The 12055-nt window shown below is 37.6% G+C and overlaps 1 protein-coding gene across 1 annotated transcript in view; it reads right to left on the reverse strand.

The window, feature by feature from the left end:
• Positions 1-12055, reverse strand: part of LOC111148420 (ankyrin repeat domain 31) — a 151073-nt gene that overhangs the window by 112766 nt on the left and 26252 nt on the right. Inside the window, 1 exon segment of the mRNA XM_022504946.1 lies at positions 10444-10487. Coding sequence (XP_022360654.1) covers positions 10444-10487 — 44 coding nt within the window.

The following is a 12055-nucleotide window of genomic DNA, read 5'->3' on the forward strand; positions in this document are numbered from 1 at the left end:
TTTCTAAACATCAAATCCATCTTCCATTGACACACCATTCTCAAAGAATGCACTGTAATCTGTAAGCTTTCTGGTATTCTGATTTGATTTAAGTAAGAGAAGGGAAAACCATTTTACTCTCCCCCTTCTTTCCACACCTGCCACCATTTATCTTCTCTATGTATAGCATACAAAGCTTAAGAAGATATATTTATTAGTAATGTAAAATATAATTTGCTCAGAAAGATAAAAGAAATCTAGGAAAAAAATCAAGAACCAAATTCTATCCATTCTTTAAGTCACAGTCCTCCTGTAGAACTTTTATCTACTAAATTCAAGGCCATATATGTAATAAAGTATATACATTGGACTCTGCCTTAAAGGAACTTAATTTCTAAATGAAGACTGAATGTATAAATACATAAGACATTAAATATGTATAAATAATATCAGAAACACTGTATAAAGTCAAATGAATGGCATAAACAAAAGATCCCAGTGTGTTACAGTTTTCTGGTGGTGGTGGGGGGGACAGACAGACAGCAAGCAGTGGAGGGTTTTAACAATTGCTAGAAAAATGCCTGCTTAAACAAAGGTAACAAGGTTTCTTTACCGCAAGACTTCTCAGAACATGTGCATTAAAATCTCTGAGGAAGGGCGCCTGGGTGGCTCAGTGGGTTAAGCCTCTACCTTCAGCTCAGGTCATGATCTCAGGGTCCTGGGATCCAGCCCCGAATCAGGCTCTCTGCTCTGCCTGCTTCCCCCTCTCTGCCTGCCTCTCTGCCTACTTGTGATCTCTCTCTCTGCCAAATAAATAAATAAAATCTTAAAAAAAAAAAAACCAACCCTCTGAGGAAACTTTAAGATACAGTAATCTCCAAACTTCTTTGTTCACAAAGACCCTTTTTCTCAGAAGATCTATTAATGTCATAGGATGTAAGTGATCGAGAAATACTGATATAGTCAGTGAATAGGGAACATTAAAGAGGGAGGAATTAACCTTGGTCAAGATCACCAGAGTCATCTGAGATAGATCCACAAAGGAAAAAGGACTTGAACCAGAAATTAAAGATTTGTGAAGGAGTTGAAGAAGGGAAAATACATATTAAGTACCAAGCAGGTGCCAGACACCATGAACTATCATTTCTCTCAGTTCTCACAATAATCCTGTGAAATGGGTATTTCAATAGGTATTTTACACATGAAAATGGATATACTTGCCCCTGAAACACACACTTTCTGGTTCCATATTTTATGTTCTTTCCCTTGCTTTTTGGCTCCTGACTTGAACAAAGGCATGGAAGTGGTAATGTATAAGGTATACCTGAGAAAAAAGAAGGTACAGGTATAGGTATGGTAAGGTTGACTTGGGGAGATCCTGGACTGTTTGAGTCTGTTGTGGGCAGAGTCAGTCTTAAAGTCCTTTAATTCCCCACAGCACCAAGGAGAAAGCAAAACCAAAAGAAGCACTCAATATGTGGTTACTGAATAACATCTGGAGGATGGGAAAGCAGTATCTAGCAGGAAATAGTAAATGAACTGTGGTAACAGACAAACCAACAGAAGGCATTTTTGCTACATCATCTCCACGATTAGTTTGATAATAAGCTATATACTTCTCTTCTAGATACACAATAAGAACTAATAATACTGGATATGAAACACAGATCAAGGTACATTCTAAGGAAGATGGTAGAGTAGAAGGACCCTAAGCTCACCTCATCCCACAGATACAACTAGGTAACACTCAACAGTGGTATAAATAATTCAGAAAATGACCCAACGACTGGAAGAACAAACTCATAGCTAAATAAAGAGAAGAGGACACAATGAAGAGGATAGGAAGGCCAGAGATGCAGTGGGGAGCTAAAAAGACCTGCAGGACCCTCCCTGGGAGGGAGAAACTCCATGTGGAGAGAGACAGGAGACAAACATACTATCACACTGAGGGGAAGCCTGCTGGGAAAGACAAATTCCCATAACATTTGGCTTTGAAAACCAAAGGGGTTAAATTTCATAAGTTCTTACAACCAGTGGGACTTAAAACCTAGAACTTTAAAAATCAGCGAGCTTGGGGGCACCTGGGTGGCTCAGTGGGTTAAAGCCCCTGCCTTCAACTCAGGTCATGATCTCAGGGTCCTGGGATCGAGCCCCACATCGGGCTCTCTGCTCAGTGGGAAGCCTGCTTCCTCCTCTCTCTGCCTGCCTTTCTGCCTACTTGTGATCTCTGTCAAATAAATAAATAAAATCTTTAAAAAAAAAAAAATCAACGAGCTTGGCCAGGAGGGTGAGAGGAAACAGTCCTCGTTTAAAGAGACAGCACAAAAAACAACCTGCAGAGATATACCACAGAAGCAGCAGCTGATAAAACACTTGCGAAGTAGGGGAGGGAAATTTTTTATTCATCTCAGAGCATGTGCTAGAGGTACAGGGATCCTTGGGAGACTTCTCTAGAAACAAAGGAGCTGGATGGCAGGTGCCATTTCACACCCTGTCCATGCCCCAGTCTAAATACATGGCCACGTGCAGGAACCAGTGGGATGCAGACACTTGCTACTCAACTTGCTAGCAACATACCTCCTGCTCCTACATGTTTTGTGGATCCACCCCCTCCAAAAAGCTCTCTGCCAGAGCCCATCCAAAGAGGTACAGAAAGACTTCAAGTGCACGAGCAGCCCCAACAGGGGCCAGCACCACTCCAAAGTGACTCTTGCCCCAGGGAGAAGAAAAGACAAACCACATATACCAGTCTGAATGCAGCCCCAGCAGTGGGCTAGGGGCAGACTGCTGGTCTAATCGCAGGCACTGTCCACTAAGAAAAGCCTCTAAGGGGACAACACAGGCAAAGTGCTGTGCAGTTTGGTGATACTGTCTCTCTGGAAAATGTCTGGTCTGACTCAACTGTCCACCCCAGGGTGGCTCCAAACACTAACAATAGAGGGACCAAATAGTGCCCACAACAGATAAAGAGCGCTGTCGCACACAACTGGACTGAAGAAAAAGGTGGCTCTGCCACAACAGCAAGGTGCACACAACACACACAGAAGATGCCCCTGACGCACCAGGTTCTGGAGAATGCTGCACTGCAGGACACTACAGGAACTCTTCTTCATAAAGCCACTGCTTTCAAGAGCAGGAGATGTAGCTGATCTTCCTAACACACAGAAACAGATGCAGAGAGCTGGACAAAATGAGGAGACACAAGAATGTGTCTCAAATGAAAGAAAAAGAAAAAATCACAGAAAGAGAGCTAAATGAAACAGGTAAGTAATGTACCTGAGAGAGAATTTAAATAATGGTCATAAAGATACTCACAGAGAAATGAGTGGAGGACCTCAGTAAGACCCTTAACAGAGACAAAGAAAACATAAAGAAGACTCAGAGATTAAGAACTTCACTGAAATTAAAAATACACTTAATGGAATAAATAGTAGACTACAGGAAGCAGAAGAACGGATCTGTGACCTGGAGGATAGAGTAATGGAAAGAATCAAGACACAAGGTGAGAGAAAAAAAAAATACAAAATGAAAACATATTTAGGGGACTTGGCAACACTATCAAGCATAATAACACTCATATTATAGGAATCCTGGAAGGAGAAGAGCAAGAAATGGGGGCAGAAAATTTACTTGAACAAATAATAGCTGAAAGCTTCCTGAATCTAGGAAAGGAAACAGAAACCCATATTCAGGAGGCACAGACATCTGCCAACAAAGTCAACCCAAGGAGGTACACACCAAGATATACGGTAATTAAAATAGCAAAAAGTAGTGATAAAGAATTTTAAAAGCTGCAAGAGAAAACAGTTAAAAACAAGGGAAACCCCTTAAGACTATCAGCTGATTTTTCAGCAGGCCAGAAGAGAGCGGCATGATACAGTCAAAGTGTGGAAAGGAAAAAAACCTACAGCCAAGAATACAGCAAGGCTATCATTCAGAAAAGGAGAGATAAAGAGTTTCCCATACAAACAAAGGTTAAAGGATTTTTATCACCACTAAACCAGCCCTTCAAGAAATGTTAAAGGGGACTCTCAGTGGAAACAAAAGACCATAAAGAGAAGGAAACAAAGTAGGGAGCACACACACAGTAAAAATAAATGTATCTGTAAAAATCAGTCAAGGGACTCGCAAAATAGAAAGATGTAAAGTATCATACCATATACCTAAAACACGTGGGGAGAGGAATAAAGAATGGGTTCAAGCTTAAGCAACCATCAACTTAATATAGACTGCTATATAAAGAAGATATTATATACAAACATAATGGTAACCACAAATCAAAAACCAGTGATACATATATAAAAAATAAAGAGAAAGGAATCCAAGTCTATCACTAAGGAAAGCCGATTAATGGTGAGAGAAGAGAGCAAGAGAAGGAACAAAGAACTATAAAAGCAACCATAAAACAATAACAAAATGGAAATAAACACATATCTATTAATAATTACTTTGAATGTAAACAGACTAAAACATTTATCAAAAAACAGAGGGTGTCGGAATGGATAAAAAAAACTAGACCCGGGGCGCCTGGGTGGCTCAGTGGGTTAAGCCTCTGCCTTTGGCTCAGGTCATGGTCTTAGGGTCCTGGGATCGAGCCCCGTGTCAGGCTCTCTGCTCGGCGGAGAGCCTGCTTCCCTTCCTCTCTCTCTCTGCCTGCCTCTCTGCCTGCTTGTGATCTCTGTCTGTCAAATAACTAAATAAAATCTTTAAAAAAAAAAACAAAAAAAAACTAGACCCATCTCTATGCTGCCTACAAGAGACTTGTTTCAGACCTAAAGACACATGCAGATTGAAAGTGAAGGGAAAAAAAAAGAAAAGAAAGTGAAGAGATGGAGAAGCACTTATCACACAAATGAATGTGAACAAAAGTCCAGGGTAACAATACTTACATTGGAGAAAATAGACTTCATTATTTTTACAAGTAGAATTTCATTGTCCTTTTATTTGAACAACTCATAAGAAAACACTTCTTTAATTTAAAATCAGTTAATTAACATATAGTGTATTATCAATTTGAGAGGTAGAGTTCAGTGATTCAGCAGTTCCATATAATACCCAATGCTTATTACATCATGTGCCTTCCTTAATGCCCACCACCCAGTTACCTCATCCCCTGACCCACCTCCCCTCCAGCAACTGCCGGTTTGTTTCCTATGATTAAAAGTCTCTTATGGTTTGTCTCCCTCACTAGTTTTATCTTGTTTTATTTTTCCCTCCTTTCCTCTAACCTCCTCTGTTTTGTTTCTTAAATTCTACATATGAGTGAAATAATATAATTGTCTTTCTCTGATTGACTTATTTCACCTAGCATAATACCCTCTAGTTCCATCCATTTCTTGCAAATATACAATAGAATATTACTCAGCCATCACATTTAGGTTCTTAATTTTCAGTTTACTTTTGTGTGGTTGAAGAAAGTAGTCCAGTTTCATTCTTCTGCAAGCAGCTGTTCAGTCTTCCCAACACTATTTGTTGAAAGACTATTTCCCTTTCATATTTTTGCCTTCGTTGTCAAAGATCAACTGACCACATAAACACAGATTTATTTCTGGGCTCTCTGTAGAGTACCATACTGTATTGATTACAACAGATTTACGGTATAACTTGAAATCTGGGGTGGTGCTATTTCCAGCTTTGTTTTCCTTTTCAAGATTTCTTTGGCGATTTGGGATCTTTTTGGGATCCATACAAATTTTTGGATTGTTTTTTCTAGTTCTGTGGAAAATATGTTGGTATTTTGATAGGGATCGCATTAAATATGTAGATTGCTTTGGGTAGTATGGACATTTTAACAGTATTTGTTCTTCTTATCCATCAGTGTTGAGTATCTTTCCATTTGTTTGTGGTATCTTCAATTTACTTTATCAGTGTTTTATAGTTGTCAGAATATGTCTTTCACCTCCTTGGTTAGGCTTAATCCTCGGTATTTTATTGGTTTTGATGCAGGTGTAAATGGGATTAAAAAAAATTTCTCTTTCTGCTGCCTCATTATTAGCATATGGAATGCAATTTCTGTATACTGATACTGTAACCTACAACCTTGCTGAATTTATTTATCAGTTCTAGTATTTTTGGGATGGTCTTTAGGATTTTCTAAATACAGTATCATGCCATCTGAAAAGAGTGCAAGTTTTACTTCTTCCTCATAATTTACATGACTTTTACTCTTTTTTGTTGTCTGAATGCTGAAGCTAGGAATTCCAATACTATGCAGAATAAATGTGCTGAAAGTGGACATGCTTGGCTTGTTCCTAACCCTCTCTCAGTTCTTCCTCATTAAGCATCATGTCAATATGAGTTTTCATATATAGGTTTTATTATGTTGAGGTATGTTCCCTCCAAACCTACTTTGTTGGGGATTTTTATCATGAATGGATGTTTGTTGGGTTTGGCAAGCAAACCCAGAGATAGCAAATGAAAAGATTACTCCAGACACCAAAGTAGGAGAAAGGAGAGGGCAACGGGACATGACACTCCAGTGGCGAAAGGTCTCGAGCCAAGCTCTGCCTCCACTTTTATTTTGAGTTTTATCAATATACCACACGCAAGAGAAAAACAAGAAGGAATGAGTAGCTTCAAGGATCAGGACATATATATATGGGGCAGCAGGTGACAGAAGCAAGCAGCGCTTGTGACATATGAACAAGGCAAGGAGTTCGGGAAGTACGTGACCACTGCAGGTACCTGAATTTCTTCAAAATTTAAACATTTGCTCCCTAGATGAGAACCTTAAGCCACAGTAAGAATCTGGCTGCTTTCAGCCAAGAAACTTCAAAGGCGGCCCAGCATTCCAGGCACTCCTCCTTTGTTTTTCAATTAGTCTCATCCAGGGAGGTATATACAAGTCAGATTTTATCAATCCAGGCCCTGTGAATCCCCATATGTGTACTCTGTCAAATGCTTTTTCTGCAACTACTGAAATGTTCATATGTTTTTTACCCTTTTTCGTTGATATAATGTAGCATGTTACTTGTTTTGCGAATACTGAGTCACCCCTGCATCCTGGGAATACATCCCACTTGATTGTGGTAAACGGTTTTTTAATGTATTGTTAGGTTCAGCTTGCTAATACTTTGTTGAGGACTTTTACATCTATATTCATCAAAGATATTGGCCTGCCATTCTTTTCGTGGTGTCTTTTTTGGTTTTGGTATCAGGGTAACACTGGCCTCATAGGATGAATTTGGAAACCTTCCTTCCTCTTCCGTTTTTTAGAACAGTTTGAGAATAAATATTGACTTTTTAAATGTTTGGTAGAATTCAATTGTGAAGTCACGTGATTCTGGACATTCTGTTGTTGGGAGTTTTTCATTACTGATTCAGTTTCATTGCTGGTAATTAGTTGTTTCAATTTTCTATTTCTTTATAATTCAGTTTTAGGAGATTATATGCTTCTAGGAATTTATCCATTTCTTCTAGGTTGTCCAATTTGTTGGTATATAATTTTTCATATTTTACAATCCTTTGTATTTCTATGGTGTTGGTTGTTATTTCTCCTCTTCCATTTCTGATTTTATTTGCATGAGTTCTCTCTCTCTCCCTGATGAGTTTGACTGAAGGTTTATCAAATTCATTGATCATTTCAAAGAACTAGCTCCTGGATTTATTGATCTGCTCTATTATTTTTTCTGTTTCTATTCTGCTTATTTCTGCTCAAATCTTGTTATTTCTTTCCTTATCCTGCTTTTGAGGTTTGTTTGTTCTTCTTTTTCTTGCCCCTTTAGGGGTAAGTTTCGGTTATTTGAGATTTTTCTTTCTTCTTGAGATACATCTGTATTGTTATAAACCTACCTCTTAGACTGCTTTGCTGCATCCCAAACTTTGGAACTGTTGTTTTCATTTCATTTGTTTCCATGTATTTTTCTTAAAGATTTATTTATTTATTTTAGAGAGAGAGTGGTGGAGGCAGAGGGAGAGGAACAGAGGGAGAAGGAGAAAGAAACTCTAAGCAGACTCCATGCTCAGCACAGAGCCCAACATGGGGTTTGGTCTCATGACTTGGAGATCATGATCTAAGCTGAAACCAAGAGTCAGATAACTAACCGACGGTGCTACCCAGGCACCCCTCTCTCCACGTATCTTCTGATTTCCTCTTTGATTTTTTGGCTGACCCATTAAGTGTTTGGTAGCATGTTTTTTAACCTCCGTATTTCTGTGATCTTTCTGTATTGTATCTTGTGGTTGAGATTTAGTTTCATAGCATCGTGGTCAGAAAAGATGTATACTATGATTTTGACATTTGTGAATTTGTTGAGACCTGTTTTGTGGTCTAACATGTGAACTGTTCTGGAAAATGTTCCATGTACACTTGAAAACAATGTGTATCCTGCTGTTTTAGGATGGAATGTTCTGAATATTTCTGTTAGATCCACCTGGTTCAATGCTCATTTTCAGCTACTGTTTTCTTACTGATTTTCTGTTTGGATGATCTGTCCACTGATGTAAGTGGAGTGTTGAGATCCCCCTGCTATTATTATATTACTATTGATTAGTTCCTTTATGTTTGTTATTAACTGCTTTACGTATTTGGGTGCTCCCTTGCTGGGTGCGTAATTATTAACAATTGTTTTATCTTCTTATTAAATTGTTCCATTTATGATTATGCACTGTCTTTCTTAGTCTCTTGTTTTAAAGTCTATTTTGTCCAATGTGTTCAAGCTGTATCACAAAGCTGTAATCATCAAGACAGAATGCTACTGGCACAAAAACCAACACACAGATCCATGGAACAGAATAGAGAGCCCAGAAATGTACCCTCAACTCTATGGTCCACTCATCTTTGACACAATAGGAAAGAATATCCAATGGAAAAAAGAGAATCCCTTCAACAAATGGTGCTGGGAAAATTGGGACAGCCACATGCAGAAGAGTGAAACTAACACATTTTCTTACACCATATGTAAAAATAAACTCAAAATGCATGAAAGACCTAAATGTGAGACAGGAATCCATCAAAATCCTAGAGAACACAGACAGCAACCTCTGCGACTTTGGCCACAGCAACTTCTCCAAAGGCAACGGAAACAAAGGCAGAAATCAACTACTAGACTTCATCAAGATAAAAACTTTTTCACAGAAAAGGAAACAGCTGACAAAATCAAGACAAGCGACAGAATGGGAGAAGATATTTGCAAATGTCTTATCAGATAAAGGGCTAGCATCCAAAATCTATAAAGAACTTACCAAGCTCAACACCCAAAGAACAAATAATCCAATCATGAAATGGGCAGAAGACATGAATAGACATTTCTGCAAAGAAGACATCCAAATGGCCAACAGACACATGAAAAAAAATGCTCAACAACACTTGGCATCAGAGAAATACAAATCAAAACTACAATGAGATACCACCCTACACTAGTCAGAATAGCTAAAATCAAAACACAAGAAACAAGTGTTGGTGAGGATGTAGAAAAAAAAGACCCCTCATGCACTACTGGTGGGAATGCAAACTGGTGCAGCTGCTCTGGAAAACAGTATGAAGGCTGCTCAGAAAATTAAAAACAGAACTACTATATGATTCACTAATCGCACTACTGGGCATTTATCCAAAGAATATGAAAACATTAATTTGAAAGGATATATGCATCCCTATGTTTACTGCAGCATTATTTGTAATAGCCAAATTGTGAAAGCAGCCTAAGTGTCCACTGAAAGATGGGATATTATTCAGTCACAAAAAAGAATGAAATCTTGCTATTTCCAAAATCATGCATGGATCTAGAGAGTATAATGCTAAGAGAAGTAAGTTAGAGAAAGACAAATATCATATGATTTCACTCCTATGTGGAATTTAAGAAACAAGTGAACAAAGAAAAAACAGACAAACCAAAAAAAAAAAAAAAAAGACTCTTAAATAGAGAACAGATGGTTATCAAAGAGGAGGGGAATGGGGGGGGGGATAGTTGAAATAGGTGAAGAGAATTAAGAGTACACATATCTTGATTAGCACTGAGTAATTATAGAATTGTTGAATTTTGTACACCTGAAAGTAATAGAATACTGTATGTTAACTATACTGGAATTAAAATACAAAAAAGAAACACAGATCAAGAAAATACATTTCATTAGAGATAGGGAAGAACAAATACTGGAAGGGGTTTTTAGACAAGAACACATTTCTATTAAAATGGTTTAGTTACATTCTCACCCAGGGAAAGAACATAAATGGGCTTGATACTTTAATTAATATAATTCTTTTTTTTTTTTTTAAGATTTTATTTATTTATTTGACAGAGAGAGATCACAAGTAGACAGAGAGGCAGGCAGAGAGAGGGAGGGAAGCAGGCTCCCTGCCAAGCAGAGAGCCCGATGTGGGACTTGATCCCAGGACCCTGAGATCATGACCTGAGCCGAAGGCAGCGGCTTAACCCACTGAGCCATCCAGGCGCCCCAATTAATATAATTCTTAAATAAAATCTAAACACATGATCTGTAAAGGTAATCTCTGTTATATGGACCAACCTTTTCTGGGTCTGGCAAATTTTCAGGATTTTCAGCCTCAGGCCCTAGAAAGTAACAATATGTTTTACTCCAGTTTTATTAGAGCACTAGAAACATAACTCTGACTTAGCATTTCTTAATCAAAATAACTTGAAATGCTTCTCACAGGCATTCATGTAATACACAAAACATTTTATAAATATTATACCTAATTATTGACATAAAAGTATCATTACAGTGGCAATGAAGTTACAAAAGAAAATTCTTCCATTTCCTAAAAAAACACTTTACACAAAGATAAGTAAAATTATAATTATTTAGAATTAGTTTAGCTAAAACCTCTCTATTTTGGCTGAGTTATTCTAAGTATAGGTAACTACAGGAGGAAAAATCATACCTACTTGCTCAGGGTCATCATCTCCTCCATTATAGTTAATACAATATAAATTAAAATCATGCCATCAGGTTAGGCATGAAAAGGAACAACCCAAGTAGGGGCAAAAAGGAATCAACAGGTTGTCCTAAGTGACTTCCATTTTATTATCCTCTCATCTTGCTCCCTCTGCAATTCATACCAAGTGAAATTGAAGGAGGAGCGGGGAAAAAAGATGATTCTCCTACACCACTCCTCTTGCCTCCTACCTTCACCATCAAGGCCCAGGCACTCTGATATATTTAGGTAGGGGTTTAGGGTTCACTGGTGTTTCAAGCAATTATTTGAATCATTCTTTTGGTTTCTTTTGATTAGGTAGTATCTAGAGCTACAGCATAAGACAAGTAATTATTTGCTGAACCTTAGCATGTATCCTCATAAGCAAGACAGGGTTTTCAGGGGGAAAAAAAAAACAAAAAACAATAAATATGCTTGCTAAGTTTTACATCATGCAAAAATCTCCTTTTTATTGTTATTGTTTTGTTTTGTTTTGCTTCACCTTTGACATTTGATGATGATAAACTAGGAATATAAGCTAGAAGGGTTAACATCATGGTATTACACACTCTCACAGGATGATGAGCAAAACATTTCTAAGAATAAGTAACTTCTTATTCTTGCATTAGAACCCTCTGTGCCAAGCAATGATGACTGTATGTTCTGCTATGTATATCTTGTTATTTAAAGTTTTATCTCTTGTTGTGTAAAATTTAGTATACATGAAACACTGTAATAGATACATCTTCAATTATCTTTTTTTTTTTTTTAAATGGCAGATCCTTGGGGGGTTAGTTTAAAAACAGAGAATTCATCCTCTTTCCTCCTCTGAATTGTAAAGAAAATCCTCAAAGCCATCTCTTTCTGTATTTTTAATCACCTCATAATCAAAATAATCACTTTTATGCCAATAGTTGGTATTTTTTAAATTTGATAAATTGGTATATATTATGCTAATCTGACTACTATATAAAAATAAACATATTTAAGTACTTCTCATTTTCTAACTATAAAATTTACTTAAAATAGTTTTTACAAATCAAAAAAATTGTGGAGGGTGCCTGACTGGCTCAGTCTTAGATTTTGTACATTTTCTACTTAACACCTGAAAGAGACAAAATGTAGTAGTAGTATGTATGTATGTATAAAAAATAATTCAAGGGGCACCTGGGTGGCTCAGTTGGTTAAGCGTCTGCCTTCTGC

This window comes from Enhydra lutris, unplaced genomic scaffold (genome assembly GCF_002288905.1).
Source record: "Enhydra lutris kenyoni isolate GAN:26980312 unplaced genomic scaffold, ASM228890v2 scaffoldscaffold19, whole genome shotgun sequence".
NCBI classification, from domain to species: Eukaryota; Metazoa; Chordata; class Mammalia; order Carnivora; family Mustelidae; genus Enhydra; species Enhydra lutris.